This window comes from Mus caroli, chromosome 2 (assembly GCF_900094665.2).
Source record: "Mus caroli chromosome 2, CAROLI_EIJ_v1.1, whole genome shotgun sequence".
Lineage (NCBI taxonomy): Eukaryota > Metazoa > Chordata > Mammalia > Rodentia > Muridae > Mus > Mus caroli.
Genome location: NC_034571.1, coordinates 31638798 through 31664854, shown reverse-complemented (window position 1 = coordinate 31664854; position 26057 = coordinate 31638798). Strand labels below are relative to the sequence as shown.

At 47.7% G+C, this 26057-nt stretch overlaps 1 protein-coding gene across 2 annotated transcripts in view; it reads left to right on the top strand.

The window, feature by feature from the left end:
* Positions 1 to 25285, top strand: part of Ttll11 (tubulin tyrosine ligase like 11) — a 233650-nt gene extending 208365 nt beyond the window's left edge. For both annotated transcript variants that reach the window (XM_021156573.2, XM_021156572.2), the window contains one exon: positions 24064 to 25285. In XM_021156573.2, the coding sequence (XP_021012232.2) occupies positions 24064 to 24323 (260 nt within the window). In that variant the 3' untranslated portion in view covers positions 24324 to 25285. The remainder of the gene's footprint in view (positions 1 to 24063) is intronic.
* Positions 25286 to 26057: the final 772 nt, after the last annotated feature.

The window sequence follows — 26057 nt, the reverse complement described above, 5'->3', positions numbered from 1 at the left end:
TNCGCACCACGATGTACAACGTCCACAAGCAGCTGTCTTTCTTCCACTGGATGTTTTTAGCTCCCTTGTCGAAGATCAAGTGACCGTAGGTGTGTGGGTTCATTTCTGGGTCTTCAATTCTATTCCACTGGTCTATTTGTCTGTCACTATACCAGTACCACGCAGTTTTTATCACAATTGCTCTGTAGTAAAGCTTTAGGTCCGGCATGGTGATTCCACCAGAGGTTCTTTTATCCTTGAGAAGAGTTTTTGCTATCCTAGGTTTTTTGTTATTCCAGATGAATTTGCAGATTGCACTTTCTAATTCGTTGAAGAATTGAGTTGGAATTTTGATGGGGATTGCATTGAATCTGTAGATTGCTTTTGGCAAGATAGCCATTTTTACAATGTTGATCCTGCCAATCCATGAGCATGGGAGATCTTTCCATCTTCTGAGATCTTCTATAATTTCTTTCTTCAGAGACTTGAAGTTTTTATTATACAGATCTTTCACTTCCTTAGTTAGAATCATGCCAAGATATTTTATATACCTATTCAACATTGTACTTGAAGTCCTAGCCAGAGCAATTCGACAACAAAAGGAGATCAAAGGGATACAAATTGGAAAAGATGAAGTCAAAATATCACTTTTTGCAGATGATATGATAGTATATATAAGTGACCCTAAAACTTCCACCAGAGAACTCCTAAACCTGATAAACAGCTTCGGTGAAGTAGCTGGATATAAAATTAACTCAAACAAATCAATGGCCTTTCTCTACACAAAGAATAAACAGGCCGAGAAAGAAATTAGGGAAACAACACCCTTCTCAATAGTCACAAATAATATAAAATATCTTGGCGTGACTCTAACTAAGGATGTATTGCACATTCTATGAGTCTGTTTTTTTTTTTAAATCTTTTTATTATTCTTTTAATTCTTCATTTTTGTATTTTATATGTATGTGTCTTTTACCTGCTTGTATGTCTGTGTGTCACGTGTGAGTCTGATCCCTAAGGAGTTCAGAAGAGGGTAAATGGTGGTGAACAGTCAAACAGGCACTACAAATCAAACTCAGGTCCTTTGGAAGAGCAGCTGGTGCTCTTAGCTGCTGTGCCATCTCTATCCAGCCCACATTCTATGTGTTTAACAACTGCATGAGGACCTGTAACTATCAGCCCTGCATTGCTCAGGAGGCCCCAAGCCTCTCTGTACCCTACTTACCACTCCCTGACTCTCTGTCTCTCTCTCTCTGTCTCTCTCTCTCTGTCTCTGTCTCTCTCTCTGTCTCTCTCTCTGTCTCTCTCTCTCTCTCTCTCTCTCTCTCTCTCTCTCACACACACACACACACACACACACACACACACACACAAACACACACACATTCCTGGAGCCCTTGGCAACCACTGTGAGCTTTTGACTCTATGTAATTCTGCTTTTTCCAGAATGTCGTGACTGTTGGGATCATAGTGTGCCTAGCCTGTTCAGACTGGCTTCTTCCACCAGCAGTATGCCTTTAAGATCCTCTGTGCCTTTTTATTCCTTAATAGTTCATTATTTGAGTCTCTGGTTAGCCATCCATTAAATGGGCATAATCACAATTTGTGGATGTATTTACCTTGTAAAGGGTATCTTGATTGCTTCACTTTTTGGTAGTGGGGGATGAATTGACTATGAATATGCATGTGCAGGTTTTGTGTGGACATAAATTTTTTACATGGGTAGACAAATACCCATCAATGTGGCTGTTAGACCATATGGTTGTGGCGATTAATTTTGGCTGTCAACCTGACTAGTCTAAGGAACACCTAGAGAGCTGGTAAAGCATTGATTATAGATGTGCTTGTGAGATTTTCCAGAGGAGAGTGGGTCAGTGGACTGAGTGGGGAAGGTTCACCCTTGATGGAAGCAGGTCCCACCCAATCAGTTGGGGACACAGGAAGAATAAAAATGGAGGGTGGGAGCCAGTGGGATGACTCACGAGATCAATTCCTAATGACCTGAATTCAACCTCAAGGTAGAAGGAGAAAACTTACTCCTGTACGTTGTCCTCTGTCGTCCACACTCACATGATAGCATAAATGACAGATTAGAGCATCAGACAGAAGCAGGCATCAGATCTCATTACAGATGGCTATGAGCCACCATGTGGTTGCTGGGAGTTGAACTCAGGACCCCTGGATGAGCAGTCAGTGCTCTTAACCACTGAGCCGTCTCTCCAGTCTTGACAAATGCATATGATACTGCTAAGTTTTAGTCTTATACAAAACAGTTTGTCTTCCAAAGTGGCAGTGCCATTTGTGGTCCTGACTGTTATTCTACATAATTGTCAACACATGGAATAGTCAGAGATATTAAAGAAAAAAAGTTTTGTTCTTTTATTTAACCCTCTTCGTGGATATGAAGCAGTGGTAAACACCTCGCTGTTTTAATTTGAAATTTGGTGCACATTTTAATGTTAACCATATTTTCATATGCTTCTTTGCCTTTTATATACATTCCTAGGTGGGAACATCACTTCAGATCTTTGTTCCTTTCTTAAAGTTTGAATTATTTTCTTTTTATTGAGTTTTAAGAGTTCTTTAAGACACAAGTTTTTCATTACATATGTATTTAAAAACTGTTTTTTCCAATCTATGATTTGTCTCCTAACTTTGTTTTTTAAATCTTCCCCCATACTGGGTTAGAACTGGAGGCCTTGTCTATGGTAGGCTAGTCTCATCCACTGGTCTAGACTCCTAACCCCATTTTAAAAATAATATCCTTATCAAAGCAGAGGTTGTTAAGTTTAATAAAGTCCAACTTTCCTTGTTTCATTATTTCTTTAATAGATTTTGCTCTTGGAGTTGCAGCAAAAAAATTAAGAGCAAAGTCACCTAGATTTTTTTTTCATTTTTCTCTGAAGTGACATATTTGTATTTAAAAATGGAGTTATTGGCTAAATATGCATCTTAAGCTAGGCTAGCATGGTGTCACACATCTATGGTCCACTCTTTAGAATGAGAGGAGGAGGGAGAGGCAGAGGGAAGAAAGAAGAGGAGAGGGAGAAATCGGAGGAAGAGGAAAGGAGGAAGAGGAGAAAGAAATGGAGAAAATATCCATATAAAATGTTCTGCTTGAAACCAAAGCCAGCAGATTTCAAGATTTCAAAAGAAAAGAAAGATCAGAGAAAATCAATAGAAAACAGTTGCAGTCATTACATGTATTAATCCAATTATATCAGCCATGAGTTTAAATGTGAGAGCCTCAAATTGCGGGTCCGAGTCTGTCTGCTCTGCCACTGGGCACGGCCTCTTAGGGAGTCGGAACTCGGGGAGTTTGACTACATTTATCCCATGACACTCTTGGACATCCACGCTCTACTGGGAGTCTCAGAAAGCTGAAAACAGGGTCGGGGGCCCACAGGCTGGGGACAGCATCTAGCCTGGGACTGGGAGAAAAGGGAGTTCCAGCTTGTCCCAGTGGTTCAGCTTGGCAGAGGCAGGCTTGGTGGCAGTTGCGACTGGGATAGCAAAGAAGTGTACAGGAGAATTAAGCTGTGTCTCTGTAGGCGAACGCCTTCTCCATGGCTCTCCACATCGGCTCTTGAAAGAGACAGTCCATAGTTCTAAACAGTTTATTGGTTATTCGTGGCAGAAAATGGATGGATAACATACCATACCCACTTCTCAGAGTAGGCTTGAGATTAAATACCTGTGCAGGGAGGAATGTCTGGGAGGGGAAGCTTATTGGCTAAGCCCTCCGGGCTCTAGGTACCTCATTAGCATGGAGAACGCTGTTGATCATAGGACACATTTATGTGGGAAGCCCTTTTATGTGAGCAGCATGGCATGTGCTCCAAGTCAGGAATCTGGCAGGGAGCTGGGAGTCGCCCAAGCCTCAGGTGTGGGCCCACAGAGTCTCCAGGTCTCAACCTGCTCTACCTTACCAAACTTCCTGGCATGGTTTTACATCCCACATCAAATATGTCAATTAAAATGTGGGACCTGTTGAGAAGATCTTAAAAAAAAAAAACAAGAAAACAAGCCAGGTGTAGTAGCCTTTGCCTTTAGTCCTAGCACTTGGGAGGCAGAGCCATAGGCAGTGGATCTCTGAGTTTGAGGTCAGCCTAGACTACAGAGGAGTTCCAGGACAGTCAAGAGTTACTACTGATGATGATGGTGGTGGTGGTGGTGATGATGAAGATCATGATGATAATTCAAAAATAAATATACAAAAAGACAACTCTGATATTTATGAAAACTCCATTTAAACCTTAAAAACACAAAGAGTCGAGGAAAGAGGCAAAGACAGACAGACAGACATATACTCACACAAACCAAATCTGGGATGGTGTGCCTTTGTCAATTCTGGACAAAGCAGGCTCTAGAACAAGGAAAATGGCCAGAGATGAAGATGGGCCATAACCACAGGGTCAGTCCTCTAGTTGCACATAACAGTGCCACACATGACTGCAGCTGACAGCAGCGAGGCATTGCATCTGCAGCTCCACTGGGAGACAGTAGCAGCCCCATCTGCACCTGAGAGGGGAGCTGCCCAGGAAATGGGTCAGAGTACAGGTGGACCGAACACTCGCTCCATGGGCTTGATCTGGTGGATGAGCTTAGTATGCTTCACGCAATAAGACTGGAATACACATTCTTCTCCATTCTTAGGGAATATTAACCCATGCGTCATATTAGTATGATGTTAAACCTCCATTAATGTGTTTTTTAATATTGATTGATTGATTGATTGATTGATTGATTGCAAAACTGGAAATTGAACCAAGGGCCTGCTTCCTACATACACAATAGACAAATTCTCTCCTGCAGAGCTGTACCCCCCACTACTGTTTTGTTTGGTTTGGTTTGGTTTGGTTTGGTTTGGTTTGGTTTGGTTTGGTTTGGTTTGGTTTGGTTTGGTTTTTGAGACAGACTCTCATTGAGTTGCTCAGATTAACTAGCCTTAAAGCAGCTGGGTAGGTGGAATTGCAGACCTGCAGTGTCAGAAGGCAGAGAATTTGATTAGGTGTTATTAGACCACAGGGGGATAATACTGACGTAAGAACAAAGAAGGCTGGGAAGCTTCTGGAATGCTACAGAGCACGCACCTGAACACCAGTGCTCCGTCTCTGTTCTAAACAGTCTAACGTGACTTAGCTCCATTTTCTTTTAAACATCTGGGAGAACTCAAGTGAGGAGCCCTTTAGGGCCTGGTGCTTTTGGGGGCAGGGAAAGCTGTTAATTATTCATCGACCTTCTCTAGGAGCTATTAAGTTCGTTGGATTATGAGTTTCCTTATGTAAATTTTGGTAAATTGTGTCTTTGAAGAAACTGGTCCATTTCACCTGAATTACTAAATTCACAGGCACAGGTGTCATCCATGACACTCATGCATGGCCCTGGGTCGGGGTACACTTCTGATGCTAACATTAGGAGCCCTTGCTCCGGTTGCTGATATTAGTAATGTATAATTAGTTAGCGATCTTCTATTTCTCCTCAGTTAAGCTGGCTAGAGGCTTATCAGTTCTATTGATCCCCCACCCCCACCCCAAGGATAAACTCCTCTGTTTTATTGATTTTTTTTCTTGTTGATTTCGTGTCTAATTTCATCGATTTGTTTTCTGATTTTTACCATATCTTTGGCCATTTTGAATTTGCTCTTTTTCTGTTTCCTAAAATAAGACTTTTTTTTTTTTCTTTTCCTGTAAGACGGGATCTCTCTGTAACCCTGACTGGCTTGGAACTCACTGTGTAGACCAGGCTGTCCCCAAATTCACTTGTGCCTCCACCTCCTAAGTGCAGAAGTCAAGGCTGTGAGTCACCACCCCCAGCCTGAAAACATTTCTTTTTCCAGTTTCAGAACGGCTTGCCTAATCCATACATTTGATTCTGTACATCTGACTACACTGTGTCCCACACACTCCAGTGTGTTCTGTTTTCATTTTTATTTAGTTCAAAATATTTTTAACTCTCTTTCGAGCCCTCCTTTCTGAGAGTTTTATATTTATCTTGCCTGGGCCCAGGCTGTGTTGACTGTGCTGCGGCTGCCAGTGCCAGAGGCCTGGGTTTCCTCTTATGTCATTGGCTTTATTTTTCTACCCCCATTGCTTTTGGGTTTTTCTGAAGTCTCCTTCCTAAATGGAGCCTGATAATCCTCCACCTGTGTGCTGGGGTCCCGGGCTGAGCCCGGGCTACTATTGCTGTGGAGAAGCACAGTAACCAAAAGCAAGTTGGGGAGGGAAGGGTTTATCTGGTTCACACTTCTGCATCACAGTCCACCGCTGAAGGAAGTCAGGGCAGGCATCTGGGGCATGAGCTGATGCAGAGGCCATGGAGGGGTGCTCCATAGGAGCTTGCTCATCCTGCTTTCTTATAGCGCCCAGAGACAGGGCTAGAGACATGGCTCAGTGGCTGAGAGCACTGGCTGCTCTGCCCAGCACCCACATGGCAGCTCCCAATGGTCTGCAACTCTAGGCCTAGGGGACCTGACACCCTCACACAGACATGAGTGCAGGCAAAACCACAAATGGGCATAAAATTAAATACATTATTAAAATACAAAGAGACAGGACCACCAGCCAAGGGGTGCCACCACCCACAGTGGTCTAGGCCCTCCCACATTAATCATTAATTTAAAAAACACAGTCATATCTTCTGGATGCAGTTTCTCAATTGACATTCCCTCCCCTCTGAGGACTCTAGCTTGTGTCAGGTCACAAGCCAGGTTTATTCTACATCCAAACCACAAGAGCCTTCCACTTGGATGGGGAAAATAACCCACCAGATGCCAACATTTACACAATGGCGATCTGAAAGTCGCTTTGCTTGGTGGTGCACACCTGTTACCCCAACACCTGTGAGGATGAGGCAGGAGGATCACAAGTATAAGGCCAGTCTGGACTACAGTGGGGCCTTGGGAACCTCTTCCATGAATGCATGGCCCCCACCTGGAACTTGGGCACACTCAGCTCCATCAGTCAGCACTTACCATGAATGTGTCTCACGAATCACTGGCAGAGACTTTCTGTGGAATCTTGGGATAAATCTGGGCATCCTAAAACTCAAAAGTGCTATCTGATCAGTCTGCACTTGGGCTCTTGGAGGGTCCCAGCTGGACCAAGGTCTCCAGCAGAAAGCACAGTGCCAAGGTTTCGTTCTCAAGTGTGCATTCATTCCACTGTAACAGCAAGTCACAGGGCTTAAAGCCCGAGCCCCACGTTCTCCCGGGGTGTGAGCATGTCTGGTCACCGCTGCGGGCAGAACCGTCACCAGCATCTAGCAGGCAGTGCTGGGGGTACTGCTAAACTCCCATGATGTCCTGGGCAGCCCCAGCAAAGAGCTACTCAGCCCCGAATGCCAATAGCAGCACCATTTCCCCTTGGGCTTCAGAAAAGACAACCACTGAGTCTCTCAGAAATTCCCTGTACCCCCACCATGGCTATAAGCCACAGCTGCCATCCAGGTGAGGGTGAGGGAGGATGTGGAGCCTCCCTGGAAGAGTGCACATCCCTGCTGGGGCAGACCTGACATCACCCAGCAGCTTCTTGGTGGCTGTGGGCGTCTCTGCCCCTGCTTTTCCTGTTCACTGCTTAAAAAGAGGAGGGAGCCTTATGTAATCGCAGCCTCATAGAACCTTCTGTCATTTTGGCACCCTGGGGCTGGGAAACCCCCCTCCCTCCTAAAATCCCATGGGGCATGGAATTCTTTCTTTCTGTTCTAAGCAAGCTCTACAGGTTACAAACCACTGGGCAACAGCAGAGTGAAAGAGCAGCCTTTGGAGGCACCTCTGCTGACTGTCTCCACTCTCTGCATTCCCATCCCCCATCCCTCCACCATTTTCCCCTGCCATGGGCACCTTTATTACAGACTGCTGGTCCCCATCTCTACCCCTCTGCTCAGATGTTTCTGCCTGCCCGGAATTTTTCCCATTCCCACCATTTTAACAGCCTTGACCAGACCCTGTGAAACCCTTCCTGCCTAAGAGTTCCTGCAGTGCCCATCCCTGATATCGGGCCCCAGCACCCCCCTCCCCCTTCCCTCCCCTCCGATACCCACAAGTGCCTTCCTGCCAGATCCTGGTTCTCTTTGGGGGGCCTGTGACTTAGTTCTGTGAAGTAGATGTGCTCTAGAATAGATGTGACTAAGCGTCCACAGGAACAGGCAGCTCTTGGTTCTCAGAGCGGAGGCCTCCAGGCCCCACAGTGGTTTCCCGGCACTCCTCGGGCTCTCTGAGGCACATGGCCTGTGCGATGGATCTCGAGGCAGTCACTTGCTCTCTCCATCCCAGGCAGCACCACCTGGCAGCCACCAGCTGCCATGCTAAGGGTGTGTGACTAGAGAAGATGACAAAACCCTAACCAGGTTCAAGTCTCTCCTCATTTTCCCCAGTGTGCTGGTCCCGACAGCTCCAGGACAGGATTGCGCCCAGGCACCGTACAAGAAAGAAACTGGTTTTTCAGATTTTCGTGCACTAATAAAATTACCTTCTCTAAAGAAGGCAATTTGCATGTTAATGTTTTGGGTAATTCTGTGCAGCTCCAATGCCCCCAGGGCTGCAATTTCTCTCTGACAGGGTGACAAAAATAAACTCCGGCATAAAGGAGCATTTCCCTTCCTGCCTCTGTGCTCCATGTGACGTTCTAATGCGAGTCAAGCTGGAACCCACTGCTCCATCTTCTGACACTGATCTACCTCCTTTCACCTCTCCAAGTGACAGGCAGGCTCTGAAGAGCACCTCAGGGTTGTCTCCTTGAGGACAGGGCTGGGACCCCTTGTGAGTGGACATCATCACCCCTACAGCCCACCTTCTCCCCCAGGCCCAGCCTTCAGCTTCTCTAAATTCTCAAAGGTGCAGCTAGGTTAAAGGGCACCACCCGCCATCTTGGGATGTAGAGGGCCACCACATGGCTGTATGGAGTCTATGCAGCTGCCCTGCAAGGGGACACGCTGTCCCACCAAGCTTGGGTCCCTCTGGTGACTTAAAGAAATCAGGAAGGAAGCTTAATTCACAGGTGTCTTCTCCAGGCCAGACACATTAGTTTTACACACACACACACACACACACACACACACAGCCTACCTGAGGCACTTCCCGTCTTCATGCATAGTGACTGATAGCCCAAGTAGGATGACAGTTGTGCTGTGTGTCACACAGGTGTTGCTCAGAGCAGCCAGGCAGACATGTAACACTGAAACCTTCCTGTAACCTAAGTATGATAGATAGATAGATAGATAGATAGATAGATAGATAGATAGATGATAGATAGATAGATAGATAGATAGATAGATAGATAGATAGATAGATAGATAGATAGAATTCTGTAAAAGAAAATACCTTTCAATGAGCATAACATAGAGTGATTTCTCTCAGGAGGTGGACCAGGGAGGTGCAACTGAGAAAAATAAACTCACTATGGTCAATAGCAACTGAGATTAGAAAGATGCAAAGAGTCACCAGGCGGGATGCAGGGACAGGGCATTGTAGTCCTAGAGAGTGTTGGTGGAACAGTAGGAAGGGAACACTGCTGTTCCAAGCCACTAGAGAAAGGGACGAGGGACTTAGGAGCAGCTCTTTCAAGTGTGGATTCCCTCCTGAGTTTCAGTCAGGGGAATGCAGGGCTGATCTGGTCTCTATTAGGCAGTTTCGGAGGCAGGAGGGCAGGTGAGATGGGCACTAGTGTCCCAGCAGAGGTCAAACATCCCAGCAGGTGGAGAGCTTGGCTTGCTGTGTTTGATGTACAGAATGAAGTGTTTCAGGAAGCTGAGGTTGTAGGAGAGAAGTTTCAAAACTGCCCTGGGGGTTTCTGGCTCCCAAAAGTAGGTAGGTAGAGGTGCCATTTATCAAGGTAAGTAAAAAAGGCAGGATAGGAAAGCCCACAACAGATTCTTTGAGATGCTAATGAGGTATCCCAGAGGCAAAAGCCCCTGTGGCCTGCAGATAAGGACTGGGAGGAATTTAGATGGCATTTCACTGGAGGTATTTAAAACTCAGCTAATAAATGACAGGGGGGACAGGGAAGGGGGCAAGGGAGGAGCACCCTGAGGACCCCAGCACAAGGGAACCAAGCAGCCGAGGGGGCAGGGGGGATGGGGAGCTGCCACTCAGTGGATGCTGCAGAGGGAAGCTGACAAGAGGTGAGAGGTGGAAGGGGAAGGAAGACACCCACTCCTTCAAAAAGCTGTGCTAGACCTGAGGGGCCCAGAGCGGGTCCTCTCCTGGGCCTGGAAGGGAGGGCGCTGCAGAGGCGTGCCTGCACCTGGGAGGTTTGGCTGAGAGGGGTGGGTTGAAGAGAGAAGAGGAAGAGATAGATGGCACCTCAGGCAGCCTGTTCCACTCCAGAGGTCAGGCTGTCCTGTCTGGTGGCTGACAATCAGAGAAGACCCATGCTGGAGCATTCAATCAAGGGACAGATTTCAAAACACCTGTCTCTCCTCTCATCGCTACCAAAGACCCTTTCATAGCATTTTGCATGACCTCACTCCTCATTATAAAAAGTCTTCCTCTGGGGCTGGAGAGATGGCACAGAGGTTAGAGTACTGACTGCTTTTCCAGAGATCCTGAGTTCAAATCCCAGCAACCACATGGTGGCTCACAGTCGTCCGTAATGAGATTAGATGCCCTCTTCTGGTGTGTCTGAAGACAGCTACAGTGTACTCATATAAATTAAAAAAAAGTCTTCCTCCAGAGGATGTAGCTCAGTTGGTAGAGCGCTTGCCTGGCATGTACAAAGCTCTGTGGTTGATGCCCAACGCTGCATGATAGTAGGTACCTGTGACCTCAACTCTTGAGAGGTGGAAGCCTGAGGATCAGAAGTTCAAGGTCATCGTCAACTATACAGCAAGTCTGAGACCAGCATGCGCCACACAAGAACCTCACTAAATAAATAAGCAAGTAAAAAGAAGATCTTGCTGTGCAGTGTCTCCCCGCTGTTCCCTCAGGGTCCCAATCCCAGGAGACTTCGGCAGGATGTGACCAGGAAGTGTCCACTGGAAGAAAGGCATGGCTCCTTCAAGTATGGCATGTTCTGATAGGTGTGCAAAGATGTTTGTTACAGCATCATGTGAGCATAACATTAGTAAAGAAAAAAGAAACAACATTAGAAGTGTCCCACTGTAGTGAGAGGGGCTTTATAGCTCATGATGTGTATCCACTAGGAACGTCTGTGCAGTCTGGAAAAAACGAGTGGATATGTATATGCAGATATAGGGAGGGGTCAAGAGTACACGACACGCTCAGTGTGGCCATCCATGCTCGGAACCTGAACACTTGGGAGCCTGAAGCAGGCAGGTGAGAATGAAGCCAGCCTGGGCTTCACAGTAAAAGTCTGAAAAGAAAAAGAGAAAGAGAAAAGAAGGAAGGGATGGAAGAGAGAAAGCAAAGGGAAGCATAAAGTACAATACTCAGCCCAGGATCATACAGAAGTGTTATTGATGTGCGCAGAGCCTTGTGAATTCTGTTTCACACGAATCTATCAGAGATGGCAATCAGCACGCACTTGTGGCAGTGTCAGAGAGGACGTCCTGCCACTCAGAACCTCACAGGACAATATAAGAAATCACAGGTTTTTTCCTCTATGCTTGCCCCAGGCCCCTTCTCCCCTGCCTTTCTGGCAGGTGGGCGTGTGCCAGGAAGTGGCCTGCACCTGCATGGTGGGCTGAGGTTGTAGGTCATCACCAGCTTCCCATCCGTTAACCAACTAACAAATTAGACCCCAAACCCAAGGCTTGGAACAGCCAAAGGAAGAAGGGGGAGGGGAGGGTCCTAAAGCTCCTCCCACCTGGAATTAAGTGAGCTGTGACGTGTGCTGGATGCATGTATTTCTCCTTCAAGGCGTAATTGCCGTGCAAGGTCCTGGGACAATGCTGTCTCTGACATTCTTTCTAAGTCAGAGATGCTGGCAGCTTGCTGGGGAATGAGTTTGGAGCCATGAATAGAATACCCATGAAGCCACTGGTCACATAAGAGATATCTAGAATGTCATGAAGCAGGGAAGGAAGGATGATCAATTCTCAGGCGCCATCTTCCCAGTGAGTCTGAAACATCCGTCTGTTATGGTGGAATCAGGGGTGATGTCAGATGGAAGGAGACTGAGACCACAGGTCTCTGCCAGGGCCAGCCTGTGACCTGTGATTAATGAGAGATGGAAGGTTTACTTTCACCCTTGACTGTTTGTCACTGGTGTCGCGGGCTTCTAGGGATAGTGATTTTTCTGCACGGTCTATTTATGGCTCTGTCTCCACACTTACTCATTTCTCCATCCAGACAAGGACAAAGGTGGAAGTGGCGTCTTGTAGGCAGTGACCGTGCATGCTGCGGGAATATTGCAGGCTTGCTAGCCTTTATTCCCTGTATGGCTGGGCCTTGGGGATCTTTCTTCCTCATTCCGGCTTGAGAGAAAATGAGGAAAGGGCAATGGCGGGGATCCCAGCACTACCCCTATGTTGGTTAGTTTTGGTCAGTTTGATACAAGCTAGGGCCATCAGGAAGGAGACCCTCAATCAAGGAACTGCCTCCATTAGATTGGACTATAGGCAAAGCTGTAGGACATTTGGGGGGCGGGGCTGATGTGATTGATGTGTGGGTCCAACCCATTGTGGGTGGTGCCACGCCTGGGCAGATGGTCCTGGGTTGCACAAAAAAAGCAAGTAGCTCCATGAGTAGCTCCAGTAAGCAGCAGTCTTCAATGGCCTCTGTTTGAGTTCCTGCTCTAAGAACTGTGAGCTGAAATAAACCCTTTTCTCCACAAGTTGCTTTTGCCCATGGTGTTTAACCACAGCAATAGAAACCCAAACTAAGACACCACCCATGTCTGAAATGTGGCCTTGGCCAAGAGAACGTGACCACCTGCCTTGACCTCTCTAGTTGAGCACTATGGCCTCCTCAATATGAAGAGTAATCATGCCAGCCTCTCTGGACTACCATGGGATCTCTGGAAGGGCTTGAGATGGGGTCCTAGCAGGAAGAACTTACTAATGATTGCATTTGGTGTTGTTTTGTTTTTTATCGCTTGCTTTAGTTATTTTTCTGGTGTTCTTATAAAATGAGAAGAGCAACTTAAAGGAGAGGAAAGGTTGTCTTAGCTCACTATCCAAGATAGTCTAGGCGGCAGGAACCTGAAGCAGCTGGTTGTGTGCCATCCACAGTCAGAAGAGGCAAATGAATGCTACGTCTCAGCTCATTCCACTTACAAATTCAGGACCCCTAGCACAGGGAATGGTGCCACCCACAGTGGGTGGGTCATTCCACCTTAGTTAATGCTGTCAAGATAATTAATTCCCATGCCGTGCCTAGAGGTCCATCTCTCAGGAGATTCTGGACTCTATCAGGTTGACGGTGTTAACCATCACTTTACCATTGTAAACATCCAGAAGATACAGTCAATGACCAGTATTGCTGGAATCCCTAGAGACCCTCATCTACAGAAGGGGAACATGAGGCCCCTGGCACAAAAGAGACCGGCTCAAAGCCACAACGCATATATATGGACAGAGACCACTGGAAAGGCTGGTCAGGAGACCTGACTCTGTGATCTCATGAAGCTCAGATAAGTAGGGAGTCCAACAATGGGCAACCAGCAGTAGAAGGAGAAACAAGAGTCAGGAGCTAGCACTCTAGGCAGGCAAGACAGGCTAGATCTGGAAATGCAAGTGGAAAGGAGACAGACAGGCCCATGGCCAGCTTCTGGAGTCCTTTGTTCATCCAGGTGACTCCTTGTGAAAGCCACTCAGGGCCGATGTTACTACCCCTCCTTTATAGATGAAGAGGCTTGGACATAGAGAAAAAGAATTCTTTGATAGCTTGGCTGTTACAGAGATGGAATATGGACATAAGTCAGTCACCATTCACTGAGCCCTTTGTCATCTCTTAGGAACTGCCTAAATTTGGTCTACCCAGCATGAGATCCAAGCATTAGGCCTGGGGGACTGGGGTGACAGCCGGTGGGTCCATGCAACTGAAGGCCAGGCTGCTGGGCACCACAGGAACAGAGAGAAGACTGGAAGTTGGTCATGGAGCACTGAAGTGGAAACTTAGGGGTTCTTTGGAAAGTCAGTTGTGTTGGATGGTGTTTGCTGGGGCAAACACATGAAGGAGTGTTTTCCTGAAGTGGACAGAGGTGAATGGCTAAGGCAGACTCATGAAGGAACATTTAGGTGAAAGGGTATTCAACTAAAGTAAGCACATGGAAGAACACATGATGAAAGATTCTTTGCTAACGACACGCATGTATTGGTCTGCCTTACATTTCGTAGTTGAGCTGCAGTTGTTGGGACTTCAGAGAGAGAAATGCACCAAAAAAACTTCTGGTAGTTTGCCGTGGCTTTTTTTGCCGCTTCCACAGACTCTGTGATTGGCAGAGTGATGTCAGCTGAGGCAAGACGCACACTGAGGCAAGACTAGTGGAGGACAGGTGATGTTTGGAGGGACTATCAAAAGTACTCCACATTGATGGGAGCTGAGCTAGGCTTGCTTATAGAGCTGGCTGTACAACACTTGTTGGTCTTTGCTTCACTGAGAGGCACAGCAACCACCACTGCTGATTTGTGTTTACTATCCCAACTCCACTGAGCTGGACTGCTGATGTATCTGTGAAAGTGTTTGCTAGTGGATGGAGCTGCTGCTGCTAACCTGTGAACTGCCAATTTCCAGACAAAACAGATGGGAGTTGCTACAAAGAATCTTTCTAAACAGGTCCACCTCCCCCCTGGGCCCATATTCTTTCCTTTTCACTACCTCTGGTGGGTGGTAGGCAAAAGGGGAAGTTAAAGCGTTTAAGAACCATCATAAAAAGTGAGTTTTGAAAAACTTAAAGTTACAGACTATAAGACTCTGACAAGCCTTAGCTTACCGGAGGATCCCCTGAGTGCACAATGCAGAGCCTGGGATCGATGCAAAAACAAGAGGAGTTTATTGTTCCAATGTGTTCCAATATGTTGGGGTTGTCCTGCACCCGAAGAAGAGGTGGTGACCCCAGGTGGCCAGTTTTCAGGGGTAGAATAGAGTAACAGCCACTAGGCACAATGTGATTGGCAGAATAGTGTGACTTTTAAACTGATTGGTCCTTAGGGAATGAGATAGCAAGGGGTTCCCTTATCTGTGGGTGGCTAAAGGTTGGTTCTCCCTGAAGAATGCTCTGGGTTTGCTTCCCTCATCTGCAGGTCAGTCCCCCCTGTGATCTGAGGAATGTAATTAGCCTCTTTTCCCTTCTGGAGGGCAGGGGTACCTGTGTGCTCTATGACCTTTCTCTTTCAGGAAGGGAGGGGTATGGTGGAATTTTCCAAAGTTCCTGAGCTGACCTCTTTAAGACCACCTTGGTACCTTCTCTCTCCTAGCGGACAGCCCTTCTGGGAGCTATTGTAGTATGCAGGGAAGGACCACTATAGTGATTCTGGCCCAGATCATCCCACTTTACCTTCAGGAAATTATCTAAACTGAACAGGAGTATGTGTGTGCATACTTAGGACTTCTGTGAGACAGAAGAAAGAGTCTGTTGAGTATGAAGAAAGAGATTTGAATACTGTGAAGACAGCAGGCAGTGACTGAAAGGGGGAGGGGAAATCAATCTCCAGTGTGGGATGATATCCCTGGCTGTCAACAATGATTTGGATTTAATTACATCAAATATGCAAATGTGTTCTGGAAACTGTAAAATAATACATAGCCATCAAATATGGAGAAAGCTTAATTAGGTTGGGAAAAGAACACAGGTTTAACTGTGAGATGGGTCTGGGCTGGGAAGTCACCCTGCCTGGCTGCTTGGCCGCTGGCATGTGTCCCTCAGCCTCAGATGGAGATCTCATGTACCAGTGGCCTTTTCTGAACACTTCTCGGAAGTAGACAACAACAAGGAGCTGCCGTGTGACCCTGGAAGCAGCACGAAGGCCTTAAGCCCAGAAGACAGGCTTCCTGGGGAGTGGCCGTGCACTCCTCAAGTCAGTTGTGCCCCATACCTCTCTGGGTGTGAGAGGATTGGACCAAGTACCAGCTGGAGCTAGAGGGCCCTCCATCACTGGCTGATTGACAGAATGAGGCCATGTCCTGCCGGTGGCTGCAGCTCAATATGCAATGGCTATCTCCAGTGAGAGGTGTGAGTCTGCAATCAGAGCCTTTCAAAGGCTGCTTTCTCCCATCTGTCAACCCAAGTGAAGTTTCAAATCCCACTCCACAGCTTATCTTTAGGTGTGGGGAAAACATGTTCGCAAACACCAGTGTATCTTGCCTCTCATTCTTGACATCTGGCAGAGACGGATGGTGCCCAACCATTATCCACGCCAAGGTTGGTTTTGCTTCTGGAATTTCCTTTTCTTCATTAAGTGTGTCATTGCTGATGTTGTTGTTTGTTTGCAGTCCTGGGGCCAGATGTTTGAAGACTTAACACAGCAATGGAGAAAACTGTTGAGGAGCTGTTGGCCCGGGTGGCACCTGCCAGCCCGGTGACTTTAGCATGGTTCCTGAATGTAAAATGGCTTTGAACAGCACCTGCGTTATATGATTTTGGTAAAATCCAATTGAATAATGTGCAGGCAGTTTTTATCTCAGAGTTTTCACGTAAAAAGACTCAGTAACCGAGAGCCAATGGTGTTTGTCACTTTGGCTATAACACGCGTGTAAAGACACTGATATCACGAGATGTTTCCAGTGCCCAAGCCTGGACTTGAGGGGCCTCCCTGTGGCAGGTGGAGGGGCAGGGAGAGAGGTGAGGTGTTTTTAACTTCTTCCTAAATGGCTCTGGGACTCAGAGACTTAGGGAGATGGAAAGAGTATTCCCACATGGCAGGGCAGCTGCCTCAGCTTCAGAACTGAAGCTCTGGACTGGATCACAGCACCCTTCCCCCACCTCATTTAGGATGGATTATGGATCAAAGAGATAGGGTCTCTAAGGAAGTGGCTGGGGTTAAATGAGTCCCCTTTCCAATTGTGTTAGTTCCCTCATCAGAAAAGACAGCAGAGGACTTGCCTGTTCACTCTCTGACCTTTGAAGGCACTTAAGTAAGAAGGTGGACTCCCAAGAGCCTGACCATGCTGACACCCAGGGTTGGAACTTCCAGCCTCTAAGTGTAAGGCAGTTTGACAAAACTGCTCTCTGTCATCAAATCTGTAGAATTCTATGGCAGCCTGGGCCAACTGAGGACAGAGATGGTGGGACCTTCCCTTAAAGGGACCTTCCCCAACATCTTTCCCCAGCATCCTCAAGGGCTCTTCACTGTCCTGTCAAGGCCAGTACATACCGTCGTAGCTCTCCCAGACAGCATCCTCTGGGCTTCCTCACTATGCTGCCTCCAGAAGAGTCCTTCAAGACACAGCCACATTGGAGTGTTCATCCCAAAGTCCCCCAAATCCACTGTGACAAGCACACTTCCTGATGCTCACTGTAGACAGACAACACCTCCAGAAGAAGGAGGCAGAAAAGTGCCTGTCTGGCAAGGTCCTCCAGTTATCTTGTGCATACAGTGTTTGGAAACCAAGGGAAGCCCTGTCTCCTGGCTCTGTTTTGCCAGGACTCTTGCTTTTCCCTCACACCTGGGGAGATCACAGCTCACACTGAACTGCTCTTGGACTATATCTAGAATCCGCTCATCCTTAGTGCCTTCATCCCCACTGCTACAGCAGCAGTCCAAGGCACCACTGCCAGCCGTTGTTTGAACTGGTGCAGTATCATCGTCTTCTCTCACACACACACTACATACCACTTGGTCTGAGCATGGAGACACCGCTGTCTTGTTACTTCACAACTCCCCGCTGGTCTCTCATCTTCTTCAGCCTGAAACCTTCTGCCATGGCCTACAGGGCCATCCATGACCTAGCCTTCTAGAACCTTCTTAGCCTATTATACCTTAGTAAGACTGATGGGACGGGGGCCAGGAAGGGTCAAGAAACTCCCCCACTTAGTGGTAGATCAGTGAGCATACAAGAATCAAGAGTGTGCAGTCTCTCAGAATCCAAGGGAGGGTTCAGGACAACCCTGGAACAGGTCCATAGTTTCTCAGATCTGTCATTAGACTTTAAAAATAACAGGTTGGGTTTCTCCTAATCAATATCTTAAAATAAACTTCTTTTTTAAAAATGTCTTTAGCCCAAAGTCAAGTTTCTCACTTCAGGGCAGTCAGAGCAAAGTTCATCCAGACAGGACTCAGTTAGGGGAGGGCTTACCTCCAGATGAGGTCCCTGGTCCCTAGCCCTCAGCAGCACCCCAGGATTTATAAAGACAGATTTTCAGACCCCGCCTTAGACTCCCTGATTGGAAGCTCTGGCTTGAGGGCTCTATCTGAACTTAATTACTATGTTCCTCTCCTGGCCCAGCCAGGGCATTGTGAAGTTCAGGGTCCCCCAGTCACAACCATACCATTTTCACCCATCTGCGAATCTTCATAGGAGGATTTTCATGGGGCTGTCCCAGCTGGTGTCAGTGTCCGTCTGTCCTGTACAATGAACATCATAATGCCTGTGTCAAGTGTGCCTCCAGAACACACAGAGCTCCTGGGGCCCTGTGGATGTTAAAGCCAGCTGTAGGACGAAACGGGGTAAAGCACCATCAAGAGTGAGCACATGTGACACCATTTGTAAAACACAGACAAGGTTGTGAGGCCACGGAAGTTCTGTCCTGTGCGGAGTTGGCAATGAACCACCCGTAGGAGAGAATGCATTGTAGTTCCTTCTGGAAGGAATCATTTGTTTGGGAAATTTCTAGGTCTGTCATCACTGTGTTAAATGGTATCGTGGCTGTTAAGCTTCTGCCAAACTGCTTTTCAGAAGTCCACAGTGATCGCACCACACATAGTCTGATGGCTGCCTTGGCTTAGCTTGTGAGCAATTACCCCACAGCCTTAACGCTGTCTTATCTCCCCATTCCTGTGCTCTGTCCCCGTGGGTACTTATGAGGTCAGAAGAATAATTTAGATATGAACTTAATTACTAGATCAATATGATACACACACACACACACATATATGTTGTTGGGGAAATATATATATATATATATATATATATATATATATATATACTCAACAAATCTGGTATGGAGGAGTATTGTTAGGAAATGAATAAGAAATAAAAGCAGTTATGTGTCAATTGCTTATTATACCATTCTCCGTAAGAGCTAGCTAATATGAGAAGTCATTGTCCGAGAGGGAGTGGTGGAGAAATCGTGCATTAAGACACAATTTTAATGAATTTGGCTGTTTGTTTGTTCAACAACTCCTGGGCTCAACGAAGCCTCCAGCTTCAGCCTCCCAAGTGCAGAGGCTACAGGTGTGCACCGTCTCACCTGGCCTTTCCGAAACACTGTGCTGACATTAGAATATCAGTCCTGAAGGCCGCACAGCAACCTGGAAAAGCATCTGCTCATACCTGTAATTCAGACACTGAGGCAGGAGGTTTGCTATGAGCTACATAATGGGTTCTAGGACAGTGTGGGCTACAGAGTGAGACCCTGCCTCAGAGAAAGAGAGAGAGAGAGAGAGAGAGAGAGAGAGAGAGAGAGAGAGCGCACAGAGCAGACTCTGGTTCATGTTATCACAAGTGAGTGGCACTCACTTGAGTGCTCTGGGGGAGGGGGTCAGTAGGCCGGAGCATCACTACAGTTACAGCTGGCATTGCGTTTTATATAAAGAATAATAATGGAGGAGGATGATAGGCTCTGCCTGCTCCCAGGCTAGTTAGGAAGGCTCCAAACCAGGCTGGTCTTCCAGCAGCTAGGAATTGCTGCTCTCCCTTGCTGGTGGGAACCCCAGGACCCTATCCCTGCTAACCCTGACTCCAACCAAAAATTTTTTCCTGTGCAATCCCTGCTGTCTTCCTCAATTTGTCCCATCTGTGGCTCCTTAAGCCATAAGAAGGTTCCATTCTGGGGAAGCTGCTGAGCACTGACTTGAGCAGGCCATCCTACTCTGGGAGCTTGACAAAAAAAGGAACAGAAATCTCCAGAGACTCAGATGTGCTTCGGCTGTCCAGGGTCAGAGGCCCCTGTGACTTGTGTGCTGTGTGGGGTGTGTCTCACTCCCAGTCCTCAGGGCCTTCCATGGGGAGTCCCCACAGGGCCAGTGGCCAACTAGAGGCTGTCTTCTCACCTGGTCCCAGCTTTAATATTTTTGCTTGAATTTTTTTTCTTTCCTTTTGTTGTATTTTTTTCTCTCTCTCAGTCTGTCTCTCTGTCTCTGTCTCTCTCTGTGTCTCTCTCATTCTGTCTTTTATGCAGCAGGATTTTGCTATAGAGCCCTCACTAGCCTGGGACTCTCCAGACAGACCAGATTGGCCTTAAACTTTCAGCAATCCTCCTGCCTCTGCCTCCCAAATGCTGAGACCATCAGTCATGTGATACACACTCGGCTTTTTCAGTTTTCCTTCCGGGAGTAGGATGCTGTGTAGTTTAGGAGTTCCCTGTGCTAGAGGTGGAGCTGGGGTCTGGTCCTGACTATGGATTATTGACTGACTTGGATGTCATGTGCCACCAAGCTCTTGGGTAAAAAGATGGTGGCAAGCAAGGACTCCACAGTGATGGCAGTGCCCTTATGGGTTGTAAAGAGCCATGAGTCCTGTGGGGTAAACAGGTCTACAGGAGGGCTGTGAGCTTATGGGTCACAATGACACTGTGTGAGTCACTGGTGCCTGTTAGCCTTCACTTCTCTTTTCCCTCTTATCCAAAGCCTGGCTTTCCTACTTCTGCTATCAACATTGGTCTTAAAATACTAAGAGAAAGATTGTAGAAATAAATAGTTCTTACATCGTGAATTATGTATCTGAATCACATGATGGAATCCCAGGATGACCTGTTTCTTCCCACCTGAACCCATGAATTGTCTCCCTATCCAGTGTATCCATACTGTGTGGACTATCTGACTGTTAGTCACTTAGCAACCATCTATATCAGGTGGCTGTAACAGCGTGGCCGTACTGGTGATGCTTCATTAATCGGTGACTCAAGGGTAGCATTGGGGATAAAGAGGAAGAGGTGAATTAATTCTGGTGCTATGTTGTGTTGCTGCAGGGCATGTAGGGGGAAAATGTAGGATATACAGTATGGTATTGGTTGCAGCTTCAGGAATTCTCTGGGGAGTCTTGAAACATACCCTCAAGGATAATTAGGGAGGGGAACTGGTGTGTGTGTGTGTGTGTTTGCAATGTTTTTTTCAAAGCAACATATGTACCCATCTTCAAGGTCAGGGTCACCATTAAGAAGCAGGTACCCCTGTCGCCACCCTTCATGCCCAATAGAGTTTCCCATTGCAGGTCAAATGTAGGGATGCAGACATGCAATCACAGCACTTAGTGACTGAGGCAATAGGATTGTACAAAATTGAGGGCAGCCTGGACTACAAGGCAAGACCCTTTTCCACCTGCCTCAAAAGACAAAATACACTTTGGGGGTTTATTTTTGCACACATGTTCACTCTAGGAAACAGGGAAAGACTGACTAAAAAAGAAGCCGAGGATATCGAATTAAACACTCCTCCTCCTTCAGAATGTCCACATCCAAATAGGTCGGCTATGGACTTCTCCTTGTCGAATTCCGTCTGTGAATGACAGCTGGCCTCCCACGCAGTCTTCAGTGGAGGGAGCAATAGGGATTCCCCCAACATACAAGATGCTGTATATGTTCCTTCCTATCCTGCTCCCCAGTGCGGCCCAGAGGTCAGCAGCCACCAGACCCAACAACATGAATGTCTCTGGCCTCACCCCAGAATCAACATTTCAACAAGACAGTGGTGATTAGGACACCCATTAGCACAGAGTTGAGATGGGCTTGAGCCAGAGTATAAACGGTGGGCTGCTTCCTTCATGGACCAAGACTGGCTGTAGGAACTATCGCTCAAGTAAGGTAAGCAGTGTGATTGGTAAGGTGGCTGAATACATTCTGGCCCAAGCTCCTTATCTTGTCAGATGCCAGAGATGCACAGCCTCAGACTCCGCCTTTGGTGGGCCAATGAGATAGATGCACAGTTTCAGACAGGCCTCTTGGTGGTCCAGGCTTTGGGAAGAAATGTTTAGCTGGGAGGTTGAAGGGTGAGTGAGCTTCTCTGGCTGCAAGCTGGGCATCATCCTGCCCAGCCAACGGGAACACACACATTCACATGCACAGACTCTTATGCTCAGACACATCCATGGTCATATGCACAGAACGCACGCATGCGCGCGCGCGCACACACACCACACAGCATAGCAAGTCCTAGCCAAGAGGTGGAACATCTCTGCTTCCTGCTTCCCTGGCTCTCTACCTCTCCACAGCAGGCTTTTGTTTACATAGAAAGGATTTTCCACAAGACTCCCACACTCTTTGCTGTCTCCTCTGTGGAGCAAGGGGCTTGTGGGGCATCTATAGTAAAGAGCAGCCAAGTCGAAAAAACTGATGTGTTTGGAAAGAACAAAAGTGTGTTTTGACCCACTCACATTCCCAAGTCAAAGGTATTTTCAGGTCCCAGGTTGTAGCTGTAGCTCAGTATCGGCTGGTGTGGAACAGCAGAGGCAGGGCCAGTGTCAGCTAGCACACCTTGTCCCACTGCCTCTAGTCACAGTTGTCACCTCCCTGAGAATCCCTGAGAAACACACAGATCTAGGCTCTATGGTTCCTTTTCATGTGGACTCAGCACAGTTGGTTTTCAAACTCATTTCTATTCTCTGTCAGTGACCTTATGAAGTTACTTCATCTCTGTCTTGTTCCTCATCTGTAGAGTATAGCAATAATAATAACCTCTCCAGGATCCCAAGACGATCAGTAACCGTATCTATAAAACACCTCGGACAGACACATCATTTTCCCACCCAGTCAGCCAGTCAGCCAGCCAGCTGAGCAGCCGTTCACTAATCTAGTGTGTCTTTACCAAGCACCTTCTGGGTTCCTGTCCCTGGGAGACAACAATGAACTAGACACAAAGCAGCCAAAGGATCACAAAACAAACCTGAGCATGCTGTGGCAGGTGTCGCCGCCAAGAAAAGGGCAAGGAGGGCTTGGAGGGAAAACGCTTAGGCAAAAACTTTCTGAGCAGGTCTCCCAGCAGCACAGGAAACAATCCCAGGAAGTGACAACAGGAATTCCACGCAGGTATGAGGCTTCTGCTCAGCACAAAACAGTCACCAGAGAAGAGAACCCACGCCCACTGTACATCTGACCAGAGACTAATTTCAAACACGTATCGATTACAACAAACACACCAAGCCCCAAATTATCCAATTTATCAGTAAATGGGATGGTGAATTGAACAGGCAGATCTAAAAGGCAGAAGCATAAATGGCCAGTACTTAGCCATTAGACATGCATGGAGACTGGAGTTGGGTCCCCAAACCTGCAGGAAATGCCACCATGGTGGTGCAGGATCAGAGTCCCAGAGCTGGAGAGGGAGAGAGGCAGATCCCTGGGGCTCCCTGGCCAGTCACCTTAGCCTATTGATGAGTCCTAAGTCCCGGTGAGAAACCCTGTTTCAAAAATAAACCACGAATGATAAAGAGAACAACACCCAAGGTTGACCTCTGACCTCTACATACATGTATATTCTCGGTCACAAATACCTGCATCCGACATTATGCAACCCGCACAAGTAGTGCCCTCGGCTGGAGACCAAGCACTCAGTGCAAGCGCCTGTGGTGTGTAGGGAGGGAAGGGACTCACAACATGACAGCCAAAGAGAAGGGGGTTGGGTTTACTTCCCTCAGTAAGTTTTACAAGTAACAAAATGCAGGAACCTTAAGACACAGTTGACTGCATATGCCCACATCAGAACGGAGCGTTCTGTGGTCAATGAGTTAGCCGACATGATGCCTCTAATGGTGAAAGTTTGGGAGCAGGGTTTTCATGGGAACACAGTTCATCTTGGTGCCTGAGACTAAGATTTGGGGTGAGGTTTAAATCCAAGCGCAACCATTTCTACTTCAACAATCCTCACTGCTCTGAGACTCTGTGTCCCCATCTCTGAGAGAGAAAACCTACTTCCTGGGGCCATTTAAGAGCAGGTGCCTGAGCATGGAAGATCCTCTGTGTGCTAGCCTCGTGTGGCGTTTCCTGCATGGAGGTACAGTGAGAAGACAGGCCTGATTGTCGCCAGTGGCTGTGCTTTGGGGTTGAGCATCTTTGAGGTACCATGAGCTCTCTGACAGCATCTCTTTGTCCACAGGGATGTGTCTGCAGGCATTTGTCGAAGCTTTCTTCTTCCTGGCCCAGAGGAAGTTCAAGCTGCAACCTCTCCATGAGCAGGTGGCGTCCTTGATTGACCTGTGTGAATACCACCTGTCCGTGCTGGATGAAAAACGCTTGCTGTGCCGTCGGGGCCGGCCCCTCCAAAGAAATCCGCCCCAGATGAACCGCCCAGAGCATTCAGCCACAGGCAGCTCTGCACCCCGAGTAATCGGGGCTAGCAAGCTCTCTCAATCCTGACATGCTCTGTCCTGGAGGCCACTCTGTCCTGGAAGAAGGCGTGCCTGTGGGGGCTGAGTACCCTGGGCTCCCCCCGCCCCCATCTGTTGGGAGCCACTAGGGTTCCAGCTGCAATCACCTGTGCGTCCTCTCTGTGTTCCGTAGGGCTTTTTGCCTTACACAGCCAATCCTTGTCTGCCCCCTTCCCAGCACTTCATGGTGACCCACCCTGTTTGGGAATCATCAGTGGATATATGACATCCAAGATGTGACAGATGGCACCGACTATTCTGGGCTCCTGGGAAGCACCAACTGGGGCAGTTTTTGCTGTGCTTGGGGCGGCATGGGAATGGAGGGGGAGGGGAAGGTGAAGGACAGACCATCCTAAGGCAGAGAGCTGTGGTTGTGGAGAGCCTGCTGGTCAGAGCTTAGCATCATCGCATGTCTTTCCTTCTGCCCATTCCCTGAAACGAAGTTGAAATATGAAGAAGGTGGACACCTCCGATCATGTGCTGCACGGGTGTCCTCCAATCATGTGCCACACGGGTGTCCTTTACAGACTTACCTCACTTTTTTGTTAACTTGCCTGTTGCTGCAATGTTTAATACTAATCAAGAAATAATTAAGAAATAACACAGTACGGTCTTCAGTCTCCCCATTCAGGTTTCAGGGGACCCCTGCAAAGGTGGAGGACTGACCCAATGGCCAAGAGCCACTGTGTACCCAACACTGTGCTGTGAGCCCTGAGTGAGGGGAGGGGCTTCAGAGGGGAGAGCATAAGGCCCCCATGATAGCAGGACAAGCAGACGTGTGTGTAGAGCATATGGTAGCCTAGACCAGAACAACCAGTGTTCTCGAGTGTCTACTCTGAGGGGCAGAGGTGGAAGGCCTTGGTTGCTGCTCCTCAGAACCCAAGTGGGTTTCCCAGAAGTTCCAAATGAGAAGTGTGTGGGGACATTCTTTAACCAGCCTTGAGCTGTACAGCTGTAGAAAGCTATTAAATAAAGCTTTGACTCGATACTGTTTCTCAAAATGAGTCTTTAGAAAGTGCTCGCCAGCATGGAGCAGAGTCTGGGGGAGGAACAGAGGGGAAAAAACAGGTTCAAGAGGTTGAACTTAGCCAGTGCAGCGATATAAAAACGTCAGCACTCATGGTGACAGCTGGCCTCTACACTATGCCTGTCGTCTGGAGGTAGGCTACTGTTGGTTGCACAGTTTCAGAGCCGGTCTGTCCTGGGAGCGGGTTCCTGGGTCTGTTGCACACGACCTTGGTGGGCTCCATACCTTAAGGATGTGACTACGTCATCTGTGATGGTTTCAGAAGCCTGTCACTGACAAGTTGGCCCCTGTCCCAGGACTGTTGGATGAATTTTGGGGGCTGCTGTACTTTGAGAGGGAACACCAGGAGACTTCTGCCCCTACTTCCATTTCCTGGATGCACCACTGTGTTTACTTGCTTTGGGGACTAGCCCCTGCTTTTTGGAAGGTGTGAGAGTGAAGTGAGAGCTATGCAGATAGCTTCTAGCAGGGAAGGAACTGAGCCTGAGAGCCCAGGCAGACCCAGGGAGGCCTCTGTCAGTGCTGCATACTTTGTGACTGCCTGTGGCCTAGGTGCCTTCTTTGCAAAGACCCTAGAGATGCATCGCAGCCTGCAGACAAGGCTCAGCTTTTCCTCTGCCTGAGGCTGGACCAAGGACTCAGCATTAAATGTTATGGTTTAAATGATGGTCATCCATCCCTCATCCCAGCACAGCA